The sequence below is a fragment of the Barbus barbus genome (assembly GCF_936440315.1).
Source record: "Barbus barbus genome assembly, chromosome: 2".
Lineage (NCBI taxonomy): Eukaryota > Metazoa > Chordata > Actinopteri > Cypriniformes > Cyprinidae > Barbus > Barbus barbus.
The window spans coordinates 43441011-43456016 of record NC_136730.1 but is presented as its reverse complement, the minus strand read 5'-3'; the positions used below and the strand labels follow the sequence as shown (position 1 = coordinate 43456016).

The following is a 15006-nucleotide window of genomic DNA, read 5'->3' as shown; positions in this document are numbered from 1 at the left end:
ATAACATCACTTTCCACACAAATGCATCAATGGATCCTCTTTGGCTTATTTTATGCCACCAGCCACAACTGGCAATATGCTGAACACCTCCCAACTATACGATACCCTCCTTGCAATGTCATAGTGCCAGTCTGTATTTTTACAGTTCTGTGTTTGGTTTGAATATTTTACTCCACTTATGCTGGTACACGCTCAGTCTAACATAAGTTTACTGTATACTGCAAATGTGATTCACTGTAGTGTTTTTTTTATGCCAGCTTCACCCACTCCACCCTATGGCATCACTGTGCTGGAGTGTGTGCGGGACTCGATGGTACTAGCCTGGAAACAACCCACTTTCATCGGTGGTGCTGACATCACTGGTTACTTCGTTGATTACCGTGAGGTCATTGGTGGAGTCCCGGGAAAATGGCACGAGGCAAATATTAAGTCTGTCAGTGAGAGAGCTTATAGAGTAAGTAGGACATTTGTATAATAACAAGTAAAACATTAGACCATACTGTGGCCGATTTGTGACCAACCTTGTCTTTCTGTCTAGGTTTCAGAGCTGAAGGAAAACATGCTGTACCAGTTCCAGGTACGTGCAGCCAACATGGCTGGTGTGGGCATCCCGTCTCTTCCCAGTGAGACATTCAAGTGTGAGGAGTGGTCTATTGCTGTACCAGGTAAGCACAAATGAATTAGAAAAATAAGCATATCATTTTACTTTCCAGAGCTGTAAAGCTTACTCACAATAAGTGACCCTTGTGACAAAAAGTACACTTAAGAAATCTTTTTAAAAGAGTACTTAAGTGCGAATATACTTAAGTGTGAACTGACTGTAACGTTTTCGGACACGTAATTTCATGTTATTTGCAAGTAAATTAAAATGAATTATAGTAAAAAAGTGCAATTACCTGTGGCTGAACATTAGAGTGCTGTTTTGACCCACTTAAGTAGGCTTAGTGCTAATCTAATCTAATTCATAATTTTGTCTATTTTTGTCAAACTATTGTCTTAAAAGCTGAATGTACTGAAAAGCATTTATGGTGAACTGATATATACATTACGTCATTACAAAGTGCACTTAAGTGTGCTAAGAAACAGTCACGAAAATGTCTCTTGTTAAGTACATTTAAGTGCCATTTTATTTCATTGATATATTATCTGCAAGTACAGTTTTGTTTCTTATATTTTAAGTAAACTACAAGAGCACATTAAATACAATTAGGCATACTGAACATTAAATACAATTAAGATACTGAACACACTGATAATCTGTAGTCCTCAGTCAAAAATCATAAAGAAATCCATTTGGAACTTATCCTTAAGGATCTTATATATTCCAATAAAAGCGAAATAAAAACTAGACCTATTAGGACATCAATTTCCCATGACTGTTATAATTCCAATAGAATAAAATACACGGTAGTTTTAAAGCACATCCTTCAGAATTCTGGAAGTAGGGCTCATAAATTTCACTTGAATCAAATAACAATCTAAAAATTTCAGACTCATTCAGTATTGCTTAATGTACTTAAAGTACATTTCCAGTTTTTCATCACATCGGCTCTGTCTGAAATTCTCTACACCTGTTTTTAGGACCACCCCATGACCTCCAAGTACAGGAGGTGCGTAAGGACTCTCTGGTCTTGCTCTGGAAACCGCCTGTCTACCAGGGTCGTGATCCTGTCAATGGATTCTACATCGATATCAAAGAGGCTGAGGCAGACTTTGAGATGTGGAGAGGAGTCAATGAGAAAGCTACTGACAAGACATTCAAGAAGGTTTGTATGCAAATAGTTGCATGCATATGTTGTGACATTGGCATACCCTTGAGAAAAAAATGTACTCTTGTGTACTGTACTAAATGTACTGACAAACATTTATGGTAAACTAAAATACACTTTAATGTTATTTCTGTTGAAAATTATATCATATTTAAATATATTTGTAATTATACATTTGTAATGACAGATGCAATTTAGTACATTTCTAATATATTAACCTTAACATGAGCTTTAGGATGTTAAAATAAGCACAATAAAAGATAATTAAAACAATGACTCAAAACTTTTAATTTGACATTATTACAAAGTGCACTTTTTTTAAAAGTGTACTTAAGTATGTTAAGAGACAGACGTGAAAGTGTTTCTCTTTAAGGCCTTTTATTTCATTAATATTATATCATGTGCATGTATTGCACAGTTTTAAAAAAAAATGTACTTTTAAGTTTTGAAGTACACTATAAGTTCACAGTTAATACAATTAAGTTCACTTCTTTATTCACAAGGGTAGGTTTATGGTAGTAAATGATGTTTGTTTCTGTTGTTCTAGATCAAGGATCTAAAGGAGGGGGAATCGTATGTTTTCCGTGTACGCGCTCAGAACAAGGCTGGTGTAGGAAAAGCATCAGATCCTACAGAACCAGTCGAGGCAGTGACTAAACCAGGTACTAAACTAAACTAAACCAGAATTTTTCAAATAACATTTTATTGTACTGCAAATAGCGATGGCAGATTAAAAAAAAATACTTGTTCCTCATCTTCATGTGTACAATTCATACTTTTGTCTTCATGATCTTTCTCCAAATAACTTGATCTGTCTCTGAAATCATTTTTTGGGGGTGACGCCACCACTCCTTATTTTTTAACCCCTAATCTCCAAACACAGGCAGAATAGAGACTACTTTTCATGACCCAATCAATTCCTGATGGATAAAATCAGTTAGCCATTTTTCCATTAAATATCCCATTTAATTCTGAGAAATCGGTCATTACAGTAGTGAAAAGGATTGTAAATACTGCTGACTTTAAGTTGAAGCAGACCATGCTGAACCTGATTCAGAGTATATGTTGAAGAAAACCATATGCGGGTACTTCAGAGTGAACAGGAAAGGACAAAACAACACAAGCACCTAATCTTTACAGTGGGTGCTTTAGGAAGTGAGGAGTTCTTCTTAAGTCCAGTTTAACCCTAAAACAAACCAAAATCAACAAGACTTCTCAACAAAAGCCAACAAGCCATTTCTTTCTCACAGGTACTACCGAGATAGTTGTGAATGTTGACGATGAGGGCGTCATTTCACTGAATTTTGAGTGCTCTAACCTCACCGCCGACTCCAAATTCGTTTGGTCCAAGAACTACGTGGAAATGGCAGAACCTGAACGCATGACCTTAGAGACCAAGGGTAGCAAGTAAGTGCATATGTGCTAATGAGTTTTGTTAAATTATTAATTATTGAATTTAAAATAATATCTTTAAGGGTTAGTTCAAACTAAAATTAAAACTCTCATTATTTCACCACCCTCATGTCGTACCTAAGACCTTTATTCATCAGAAAATACTTCTTGTAGTTAACACTAAATGCAAATAGCCCACTTTGTTGGAAGAGGCTATTTACACTAACTTCACCCACTAGCATGTGGTAGGGCTAGACAACATTTCAAAAGACGCCAGCTAAACAGCAGCTTCAGTGGTGTAGATAGTAAATCGCGTAGCAATTACTTTTTGACGAGATCAACCCAAGTTCGAATCCGCCTTTTGCTGAACTCATTCTCTTTTCACATCACATATCACATCAGAAAGGCATCTATTTTCATCAAAAATTAAGGAAATAATAGAATTGAAAATAACGTGCCTCACGGGTGGTTAGGGTTAGGGTAGGTGTAGGGGGGGGCTTTATCCCAAAGCTGCATCCATTTAATCATTTTAATAAATATTCTAATTTACACTCAATATATTATTATTGTATACTGTTTTATAGTGTACTACAATACTGAGGTGCAGATATCTGCCACTTTTTGCAGTAGTATAAATAAAAGTAGTATATATAGCATCTAACTATCATTACTGCAAAGAAAATCTCCTTACATAGTGTAAACAGAATCTAGCACTATTTGCACTTAGTGTAAATAGCATATTGCTAAAAATAATGCTATTTCACTTAGTTTAAATAGAATCCATTACTATTTGCACTTAGAGTAACTACTTTACTTTTACTTTACTTTTAGTAATTTAGCGACTTACAAATAAGAAAAAGTAACTAAAACTAAAAAAGTTAACACTCTGTAAATACTATCTACACACCCATTTAAGAAAATACAGAAATTAAATAAAATTGACGAATGCATACAACATCTAGCCGCTGCCTTTTTAGGAAAAGCTCACCCAAAAATAAAAATTGGCTGAAAATTTACTCACGTTCGGGCCATTCAAGATTTACATTAGTCGGTTTCATTAGAACAGAAATGTAGCATTGCATCACTTGCTCAGCAATGGATGCTCTGCAGTGAATGGGTGCCGTCAGAATGTGAGTCTAAACAGCTGATAATAACATCACAATAATCCACACCACTCCAGTTCATCAATTAAAGTCTTGAGAAACGAAAAGCTGCATGTTTGTAAGAAACAAATCTGGCAAATTTCATTTTTGGGTGAACTATTACTTTAATCTTCATTTTTATGCATCCATTGAAAGTCTAGGTAGTCAACATTTTCAAGCTTCAAAAAGTACATAAAGACATCTTAAAAGTAATCCATATGAATCGAGTCTTCTGAAGAGACGGTTGTTTTATATGGAGAACATGCTTTTATTCACATATAAATATTGATAAATTAGCATACATAGAGCACATCAAATATGGTAAATTGAGCAATATGGCGCAAATATGCTTGCTTGACATGTGAGCACAAACCTCATTGGTTCTGCATGCACGTTTGAGCTTCTGTTTGTTAACAGACTTTTTATGGATGGACTAAACCATGAGAGAATATTAAAAATATCTTAATTTTTGTTTCAAAGATGAGGGTTTGGAAAGACTTGAGGTTGAGTAAATGATGACAGACTTTGTATTTTTAGTTGAACTATCCCTTCAAACCAACTTCTATACCTAAAGATCAACCATATTTAAAAATCTGGTTGAATATAAAATGTATTATTTATTAACGGCAGCAAACAATTTAATCACATTACAGAGCTATAACGACGGAAAAAAAAATATCATGGGATCATCTTATGGTAATTCTTTGATATTGGTCTGTAGGTCCAAAGCCATCTTTAAAACACCTTCAGAAGAAGACCTGGGTATCTACTCTTGTTTTGTGACACACACTGATGGAGCCTCTGCCAGCTACACACTCTCTGAGGAAAGTGAGTTCATTGACCTTTTTCATTTTTATATGTTTGAATTGACCAAGTTAACACTGTTTATTGATTCTGATCTTTTCTCTGTCCTGTTCCTCACAGCTCTAAAAGAACTCCTGAAGGTCAGCCACGACCACAAATTCCCCAGTGAGTAAACATCACATCACATGCACTCCTGAAACAATTCATTAACTTTTTATTTTGAATGTGTGAACACTTGCTCAATCCTGTACACCTTAGCATACTTTTAAGAGTACTTTTTGTGTAAATAATGCTTTATAAAGTAATACACTTAAAATGAAAATTATTACTCACCCTCATGTCGTTCCAAACCCGTAAGACCTTCGTTCATCTTCAGAACACAAATTAAGATATTTCTGATGCATTCCGAGAGCTCTCTGACCCTCCCATAGACAGCAAGGATCCTTACACGATCAAGGCTCAGAAACGTAGCTAAAGGACATCGCTAAAATAATGCATGTGACATCAGTGATTCAACTGTAATTTTACAAAGCAAATTTTACGAGAATACCTTTTGTGCACAAAGAAACAAAAATAATGACTTTATTCAACAATTTGTCTCCTCCGCGTCACCCTATAGCACCATTTTGGAGAGTATCACATACGTAAACAACGTATGCTGTTCCGTAAAGGAAATTATTTTAACCCAAAAAGCAAATTATTCTTCCTTTAATTAAACTGGTTCTATTTAAAATATAAATCTTCTGTAATCAGATGCACATTTAATACTGGAATATTATTTAATTTCAGTTGCATGTGTTTCATAAACACATAATCCTTTCTGGATTATGATCCGCCATTAAAATGATAAATTTAATTATTCCAGCTGCGGTGAGAAAAGGCTGTAAACGATCCACCACCTGAAGGATCCTCACATGCGATAGCCTACTAGCCAGGACAACTTTTTTATGTTTACTGTCACACTACGGTGTAACAAACGTGCCCGAAGAAGAAGATTAAGTCAAACAGTCTTTAATTATCCATAGAAGGTATAATCCACAAAGGAAGGCAGGAAACACACATGGCACAGGCACTTATAATACCGGCCGAGGGAGCACAGGACAGACTAGAACTTTAATACTAAAGCAAATGAGGATAATTAATTGAACACAGGTGAACAGAATGACACAATCAGACACGAGGGAAAACTAGGTCATGGGCACATGAGGGAAGAAAACGCAACAAAAAGCCCAGAGGTGTGACATTTACAGATGTGACGTAATGACGTAATGGCATGCTCGAACTTACCAGTACAACTCAAATTCTGAAAACATTACAATAAGCTAACCGTTGTGAATTGGGCTAAAGTAAGGCAATAGTTTTGAACACTGGCTGGTTATGTACTTGCTCAAGTACTGATTTTGGATCATTTTTAACCAAAAAAAAAGATACGGACTGCAGCTTTAAGACAAAAGTTTGTTTAACATGAAACATGTGTTGCTTGCCAGTTTATCGACTGCATCATGCCTGGTTACAGCATTGCGTTTCAATACAAAAACAGAGCATATGTATCAAGGTTCAGTACAACTCCCATCCTGCCATAGGTCTCCAAAACAATGGATATTATTCAGGACAGAATTAATGTTTTCAAAACGTTTTCATCCCTCCTCTCCAGTCATCCCTCTGAAGACAGAGCTGGCCGTGGAGCTGCTGGAGAAGGGCAAAGTTCGCTTCTGGTTGCAGGCTGAGAAAATCTCTGCCAATGGAAAAGTTGAATATGTATTCAATGACAATGTGATCCACCAGGGAGAGGTTAGAGGAACACAGAAACAAACACGCAGCAGATGAAGCATTACACATGCTATTGACTGGAAATAGTCCTTTGACTTGCTTCTGCATTAACAGTTTCTCTGTGTTGTAGAAATACAAGATGAACTTTGATAAAAATACTGGCATCATTGAGATGTTCATGGAGTCTCTGGGCAAAGAGGACGAGGGAACGTTCACCTTTCAGCTTCAAGATGGCAAAGCCACTAACCAGTCCAGTCTAGTGCTGATCGGAGATGGTACACCTAAATCACATATACATGTGCATATACAGTATGCATCTCATGTATAGAGTGTGTTACCAATAACGGCATCTCATTTCCTTCAGTGTTCAAGCAGTTACAGAAGGAATCAGAGTTCCAGAAAAAAGAATGGATTAGAAAGCAAGGTATGATTATATGCGCAGTAATTGCGCTGCAGTATTATTTAAAAATGCATGTGAACAAGTATGCAAAAATGTTTCAAACAGTAATATAATACATCGTTATCAAATGACTTCACTACGTTACACATTTTAATGCAGTTACTGCTGTCCAATGATCATTTTACAATGATGTAATTCCGTAAATCTTCCATTTTATCTGTTTGGAGCCTTCATTCATTGAAATATTTAGTTTACACTAAGTTCAATGGTGCAACAGTTTAGCATGAATTGGCTTAGGCTTAGTTTTAATTCATACAGCTGGTGCAACTGGCCCTTGATGTGAAGTGACTATTAGGTTAATTAATTTGAAGTAAATAATTACACCTGACAGTACGTCACACTGGTTCAAAATTGCAAAACTTGAATCTCATTCATTTCTAATGTGTGCTTAATTGCATTATATATATAAGTTGTTTTGGAATATATATTGCAGCACATTTCACATTACATTACATCTGCATTTCAAAAAAGGATAGATAGTAGTATTGTAGTATTTCATTTGTACATTAATCATGCTGTTTATGCTCTGTAAGGTCCACACTTCGTGGAGTATCTTGGTTATGAAGTCACACCTGAGTGCTGTGTGAGACTGAAGTGTAAGGTGAGCCGTCTCTCTGATTAAACACTACAATTCAACTGTAATGCTGCCGGTTTCTTTATTACTGACATACTAACATGTGATGCAGGTAGCTAATATGAAGAAAGACTCTGTGGCGCTGTGGTATAAGGATGGACGAGAGATTAAGGTCAATGAGAAACTGGATTTCTCTGAAGGAGTGTTGACTTTGGAGATCGCTCAGGTGAGCATCATTTCTCAAACTCATGGTCAACAACTTACCAGGTGACAAATATGGCCTCTACAAGCATTTAAATATTAAGGAGAGATGTTTAGTTAATGATTGACTAAAAATAAAAAAGTTGATTGGTATTGCTATTATATATGACTTTCCTCCTTTAATATTTATGCATTTAAAAAAAAAGGCATGTGATAGTTTTAATGAATTTTGTGTTTATGTCAATGGCAGATCTCCAAAAAAGATGCTGGTATATATGAAGTTGTTCTGAAGGACGATAGAGGCAAAGACACCTCCACCCTCAACCTCACAGACCAAGGTAACATAGCAGAAAAGGGATTCAAAAGTACTTTTACTATTATAAAACTCACTCCTTACGCTAATGTGCACTAATTTGTGCTGTAATTTTAATGCAATGTTATATATTTTACATATAAATTGTCCCTTAACACTTGTACTCTCAGCTCCAGTAAAACATTTGATCATATTTAAATCCATTCCACAGATTTCCTACAACAGTCGCTACAAAAAAATTTCAAAATTTTCCATTTGGACCTACTTATTTCTTGTTTATTCCTGATATTATCAGTGTTTTTTCTGCTCATCATAACTGATCTTTTAATTTATCTTTTTCAGGATTCAAAGACCTGATGAACCAGGTTTTCAGTGTTATTGGTAAGATTTACAACGTCATTTTCAAACCTAAATTAGTTGTAAATTAATCTTCACACTTACAGTACACCTTTACATATAAATGTATAGTTTTAGCAGCATGTGAGCGATGGTGACTTTCTTTCTGTCCAGCGAACTCCTCCACTCCTCTGAAGATCCAGAGCACAGAGGAGGGAATCCGGCTTTACTCCTTCGTCAGCTACTACAACGACGAGCTGCACGTCACCTGGCATCACAAGTAAGAACATGTGACTGTGTTTAAAGGGAAAGTTCACAAAAATTAAAATTTACTTACCCTCAGGTTGTCCCAAACCTGTATGAATTTCCTCCTTCTGTTGAGCACAAACCAAACAGTTGATGGAAGCCACTGACTTCCAATGTATGGGAAAAAAACATATATATATATATGTGACCATGGACCACAAAACCAGTCATAAGGGTCAATTTTCTGAAACTGAGATTTATACATCATCTGATTCCATTGATGTATGGTTTGTTAGGATCGGACAATATTTGGCTGAGATACAACTATTTGAAAATCTGGAATCTGAGGGAGCAAAAAAATCTAAATATTGAGAAAATCACCTTTAAAGTTGTCCAAATGAAGTTCTTAGCAATGCATATTACTAATCAAAAATTAAGTTTTGATATATTTACAGTAAGAAATTGACCAAATATCTTCATGGAACATGATCTTTAATTAATATCCTAATGATTTTTTGGCATAAAAGAAAAATCGATAATCTTGACCCATACAATGTATTGTTGGCTATTGCTACAAATATACCCCAGCGACTTCAGACTGATTTTGTGCTGCAGGGTCACACTCACATTTATATATATATATATATAATCAGCTGTTTAATTACCAGTATTCTTCATCTTCTTTTGTGTTCAATAGAAGAAAGAAACTCAAAGGTTTGGAACAGACTGAGGGAGAGTAAATGAATGAATTTTTGGGTGAACTGTCCCTTTAAAAAGTGTTTCTCTTAAACTTAAGCATGCATGACTTGTTTCTAGCATTAGGGAAAATTTCAGACAGCATATTCGACAAGCATATTTGACGTTTAATATACAGCTAAAAATATGTGATTGTTTAGTTTAGTTAAAAAGTTTAGCCTCAAAAGAAGACTTTATGTAAATCTTAAAATTGCCTAAATTACAGACCCTCACGCATGACATGCAGAAAAATATACTTTATTATTCTCACGAGTCATTTTATCACATTTTATTCTTTCGTCCTTCATTTTAGTTCAATCGTGGCCATATTTTACATTTTATATTGTCAGGAATAGAAGTCACATTTTTTTAATGAACTGAAATATGCAGCTTTTATATATATATATATATATATATATAACACAAGCAACATACAGTATAAATGCGCGTTAAGTTCAACATCAGCAAATGGGCTTTCGCAAACCAACATCATTATTACTTTCTCAGTACCAAAACTTGAAAAGCTACAACTTGTGTTCACTGTAGTGTGTGTGTGTGTGTGTGTGTTTATTAAAGGGATTCTGCGATCGCATTCACCGAGCGCATTAAGAGTGGTGTGGTGGGAGAGCAGCTGTGGCTGCAGATCTCTGAGCCCACAGAGAAGGATAAAGGCAAATACGCCATTGAGTTCTTCGATGGGAAAGGAGGCTTGCGCAGAACTGTGGAACTGGCTGGACAAGGTGAGGAAACACATGCCCCCATACACCATGCTCCAATAGTGACCTGCCTTTATATTTTATATTATGACTGCGACTAAGTGTCGATCTGCAACAGTCAGATCCATTCTCCTCTGAAAAATGAGAGCACTTCGACCAAAAATCTCATTGTGGTTTACTTTAGTTGTGATGGGATCTCCCCTTGTGAAAAATAAGTGTACTTATCTGTACTCAATGTGAACTTGTAGTGTACTTCAAATCTTAAAAGAATATTTAAAAAAACTATATTTGCAAATAATATAATAATAATGAAATAAAAGTCCACTTTTAACACAGACACTTTCATTACTCTTTCTTTGCATATTTAAGTACACTTTTAAAGTACACTTCAAAGTACACTGTAAATCATTTTAATAATCTTTTGTAATGTTTTAAAGTACACTTATTTTGATATGTGGCTAAAGCACAAATTAAGTACTTGATTATAATTTTAAATGACAGAGAATATTTTGGGTTATCATAAAAGCTTGTCTGTACATTCGGCAGTACTTTCAAAGACAATACAAGTCATTATAAAGTACTTAAGTGGGTCAAAATCACTCTTAAGTTCAGCTAATTTGAATTTAATATAAACTATAATACATTTTAATTTAATTGCCATTAACATGCAGTTAAGTTTCTGAAAATGTTACATTCATCTCAAACATAGGTATATTCTTTTAAATTATTATTATTTCCATAATTAGCTCTCTTTTTAAAATTATGATAAGTGCACTTCTTTTGCACAAGGATAATATTTTTCATAATAAGTGCAGCAAACAGCAGATTGAGGTCAAACCGTACTGCCAAGATGCTCTCTGTATTGTAGAAATGTGCCATTTGCAATCAGTCAACATTAATTTATTAAATGTAAAGTATATTGTAGTATATTGGTCTGATTATGTGACCTTAAAACTGTGGTTCTAATGAGCAGCGCAGATTTTAGGCTATACTCATAGGAGTGTACATGATTTTTAAAAGTACTATTCATTTTTATGTATAAAAAAAATATGCATTTAAAATATAATTTTTTAACAAGGAAAAATTAATAAAAATGCTGTTTAATTAGGTAGCCCAGGAGGCTTTGAAACAGAATGTTTATGATAATCATGCTTTTATATTTTCAGCGTTTGATGAAGCATATGCTGAATTTCAAAGACTCAAGTAAGTACCAAAAATGATTTGTGATGTGTGACAGGTACTATTCAGCTTCAGCGGTTGAATAACTAATGATATGATTTTTTTCCCATCTTCAATTTTTGTCCTCAGGGCTGCAGCTATTGCTGAGAGAAGTGAGTAGATGAAGGCAGAAATACATGCTTAAGCCTTCACTGCATTTGTATCTTCTGCAGATGTTATGAATGTACTGGAAATCGTCTAATTGTTGTTTTTTACAGATCGTGCGCGTGTGGCAGGTGGTCTGCCTGATGTTGTGACCATCCAAGAGGGCAAGGTAGCGTACATGTTTCTATGTATGGCTCGAAAAGACAAAAATGACACAAAAATAACAAAGCTGTCTCTTCCCTCCTCTCTCATAGTGTCTGAACCTGACCTGCAATATCTGGGGCGACCCCGTACCCGAGGTCACCTGGCTAAAGAACGAGCGCGAGATGGTTTCCAATGACCACTACATTCTCAAGTTTGAGTCCGGCAAGTTTGCCAGTTTCACCATCACCAGCGTCAATACGTCTGACTCCGGCAAGTACAGCATCCTGGTAAAGAACAAGTACGGCACGGAGAGCGGCGACTTCACCGTAAGTGTCTTCATCCCAGACGAGGAACCCAGCAAGAAAAAATAAAATGAGCCAAAGAGAAAGAATAAACATTATGATTATGCAAAACTAAATGACAAAAAAAAAAAGATTCAGAAAGATTCTGCCAGATTTAGATATAGACAGTAATGCCCTATTTACATTGACAGTCTGAAGCTACATTACTGGTCAAAAGTTGGGATTAATTATTATTTTATTTTTTTTATGTTTTTGAAGAAAATAATCTTCTGCTCACCAAGACTGCATTTATTTGATCAAAAACACAGTAAAAAAGCAAAATATTTGTACTATTTAAAATAACACTTTTCTATTTAAATACATTTTTAAAATGTAATTTATTCTTGTGATGCAACGCTGATTTTTCAGCAGTCTTCAGTGTCACATGATCCTTTAGAAATCATTCTAATAAAATCATTTTACTGTATTTTCTTTTTTAAATGTAGCCTTGATGAGCGTGAGAGAATTTTGAAAAACATTTAAAAAAAATAATAATTATTCCATATTCCATGGTCATAATTAAGACCATGGTGCTAATATCTTGGTTGCAGATTGAAAACAGTTGGTCCAAGTTTTAATCCATCGCTACCCAAAATGTCAAAGTAGTGCTATAACTGGAAACAAATCTTTTTCTGTATAGATCTAGATTCAGAGCTTGCATTACTTACTTGAGCATTTTCTCCATCATGGTGTTAGTAAAATAGTTTAAAGCCCAGATTAGAGAATGAATGCAGTTTGACTCCAGGTTGTGTTATGAGTGGTTTTCCTTGTGTAGTTTTACTGAGAAGAAACAGGATGAAATATTGACACTTTTGAATTGAGGGACAAATGGACGCTCCATTTCTGTATAGTTTATCATTACTCTGTCCTGAAAAGCAGGGGCTTAGATTCACAAATTAACATCAAATAGTCCATATTACAATCAATGCAGTAAAGAAATCTTTAAATGGTGTTTAAATGAATCCATGCCCCTGCTGTGAGCTTTCTGTGGATTCTCTATAATGTTTCACATTTCTAATGAATCACTGCATGTACGATCCTATTGTGACACAGCAGTTATGACTTCACCTCCTGTTTGACCTCACAGATAATGATGACTTCCTGTTATTTACAATAAATGGAGCACATATTCTCTCGACTCCCTCTCTGTGTGTCCCTTGTTTTCATCTCTACACTTTCCTCATCATGCACATCCCTCCTTCCTGAGTTCTGCACCTGAGACCGCTGATGTCCCATCATCTGGACCAACCTGAACACTGTCACTAACTTTACCCTCAACTTCAGATTTAACATGCACACACTCACAAAACAGTTCATAAATACTGTTTATCATAACCCAATCAAATGTTCACAATCAAAATGGTAAATATGCACCATTTTAAAGCAGTATTGGTACAATGCTTTACTTATCGCAGTGTATTTATATATTTAAGTACTGAGTAATATTAATTAACAATGCTTACTATATGGTTAGGATTTGGTTTAGGCTTAGTTGCATGTAATTATGTATACTGTTATTAATATAGTAAGTACATGCAATATACAACAAGGACACTGAAAAATAAAGTGTTACCTTATTTTCATTAACAACCTGTGCAAACAGAGATTGCTGGATGCACACTGAATTAAATCCAGACTGGAGAAGGTCTAGCAAAAATACATTTTATTTATATATTATGTATATAAACTACACCGTGCAAAACGTGCACAGTGCAAGTGAATTAAAAACTAAATAAATTCATTTGCACAATGTAGTAGACCCTTCTCCAGTCTGGATTTAATTCAGTGTACAGCCAGCAATCTCTTTGTTTGCATTGACTTTTTTGAAGCAAACTGATTTTTACTCGGAGAGCAACAGAGGGATTTAATTCCAAATAATAAAATGATACATTTATGCCATAATGAAAAACAATCACACCTTGATTTGTTTATTGGTGCATCTCTAAATTCAAGTCATGAAAAACAAATTGGTAAGCATTTAGTAGTGTAAAAATCCAAAATATTTGCAGCTAACAATAGGGGTAGATTTGCATTATGCAATCCATTTTTATCAACTTTCTGTATGCATGTACTTTTGGTCAGAGACACACAAGAATACAAGATGATCTCACGTCACCTCACTACCTTGCCAAATTTCACACTCTGAGGGTATAATGAATTATGTATAGTAGCCTATGCAAATACAGATGAAGAAGAAATGAAGATTAATATGAGAATTGTTTGTACGTCCACGTAACTTGTGCCTCTTGCTCTTGCCAGTTGAATGTGATTGAAAACATGGGTGATTTTGGTGTGGTGTCATACCTGGCTGACGCAGATGGAAACGTGATTGTTGGACCTACAACTCCTGTGCCCACGTGTCGTTCAACAACGCCTTCAACCAGATCAGTTCTCACACCACCCAGCCCAGTTATCCCAACCCTAACATCAACCCCGGCTAATACAAACCCCCAAAATAAAACTAGAGCTACCCCGACCCCCGAAAATCAAACCCCAAGTACTGAACGTCCCTCAACCCCACCTGCTCAGATCCCCAAAAATCAATCCCCAGGTTCCCCGACCCCTCAAAACCAAACCTCAGATACACTGATCCTCTCAAACCCAAACACACCAACCTCAAACACTTCCACTCCTCAACCCTCCACTCCCTCAACGGGCGAGAAATCAGCCAATACATCAGTGGATGATGAGAAGATAGGTGAGAAATGGTGTAGGATTGCGCAAAATACAGACCTGAATG

General features: G+C 35.5%; 1 protein-coding gene across 1 annotated transcript in view; it reads left to right on the top strand.

Annotated features, from left to right (window-relative positions):
* The window catches only part of LOC306881996 (myomesin-1-like), a 43884-nt gene that overhangs the window by 26632 nt on the left and 2246 nt on the right, over positions 1-15006 (top strand). Inside the window, exons 20-40 of the mRNA XM_079436410.1 lie at positions 258-454; positions 539-665; positions 1582-1766; positions 2317-2431; positions 3020-3176; positions 5025-5131; positions 5228-5272; positions 6762-6898; positions 7008-7152; positions 7242-7301; positions 7871-7938; positions 8024-8137; positions 8363-8450; positions 8768-8806; positions 8936-9041; positions 10319-10482; positions 11625-11661; positions 11767-11789; positions 11895-11950; positions 12036-12251; positions 14526-14964. Of these exons, the coding sequence (XP_079292536.1) occupies positions 258-454; positions 539-665; positions 1582-1766; positions 2317-2431; positions 3020-3176; positions 5025-5131; positions 5228-5272; positions 6762-6898; positions 7008-7152; positions 7242-7301; positions 7871-7938; positions 8024-8137; positions 8363-8450; positions 8768-8806; positions 8936-9041; positions 10319-10482; positions 11625-11661; positions 11767-11789; positions 11895-11950; positions 12036-12251; positions 14526-14964 (2625 nt within the window). The remainder of the gene's footprint in view (positions 1-257; positions 455-538; positions 666-1581; positions 1767-2316; positions 2432-3019; positions 3177-5024; positions 5132-5227; positions 5273-6761; positions 6899-7007; positions 7153-7241; positions 7302-7870; positions 7939-8023; positions 8138-8362; positions 8451-8767; positions 8807-8935; positions 9042-10318; positions 10483-11624; positions 11662-11766; positions 11790-11894; positions 11951-12035; positions 12252-14525; positions 14965-15006) is intronic.